This window comes from Myotis brandtii, unplaced genomic scaffold, assembly GCF_000412655.1.
Source record: "Myotis brandtii unplaced genomic scaffold, ASM41265v1 scaffold743, whole genome shotgun sequence".
NCBI lineage: Eukaryota > Metazoa > Chordata > Mammalia > Chiroptera > Vespertilionidae > Myotis > Myotis brandtii.
Genome location: NW_005370960.1, coordinates 1442411 through 1442784, shown reverse-complemented (window position 1 = coordinate 1442784; position 374 = coordinate 1442411). Strand labels below are relative to the sequence as shown.

The 374-nt window shown below is 67.4% G+C and overlaps 1 protein-coding gene across 1 annotated transcript in view; it reads left to right on the top strand.

The window, feature by feature from the left end:
• Positions 1 to 374, top strand: part of ADCY1 (adenylate cyclase 1 (brain)) — a 31069-nt gene that overhangs the window by 25856 nt on the left and 4839 nt on the right. Inside the window, exon 11 of the mRNA XM_014530530.1 lies at positions 132 to 278. Within this exon, the coding sequence (XP_014386016.1) occupies positions 132 to 278 (147 nt within the window). The remainder of the gene's footprint in view (positions 1 to 131; positions 279 to 374) is intronic.

Sequence of the window (374 nt, the reverse complement as noted above, 5' to 3'; positions counted from 1 at the left end):
GCCCCTCCTCCCCCCACAGGAGCCAGCAGCCTCTGCACTGGCTGTGAGCTGACCAATGGGGGGCCCGGCCCCCTCAAGCCCCTTCCACAGCAGGGCCCCCGGCCCCCCCTGACCCGACCTTCGACCCCCAGGACCTGTACTACCAGTCGTACGCCCAGGTGGGCGTCATGTTCGCGTCCATCCCCAACTTCAACGACTTCTACATCGAGCTGGACGGCAACAACATGGGGGTGGAGTGCCTGCGGCTGCTCAACGAGATCATTGCCGACTTCGACGAGGTGAGGGCGCCGGGCCGGGCGAGAGGAGTGTCTTCCGCCGGGTGTGCCTCTCGAGGGACCGGGTGGAGGCACAGGGTCTGTCTCCGTGGGTCCAGA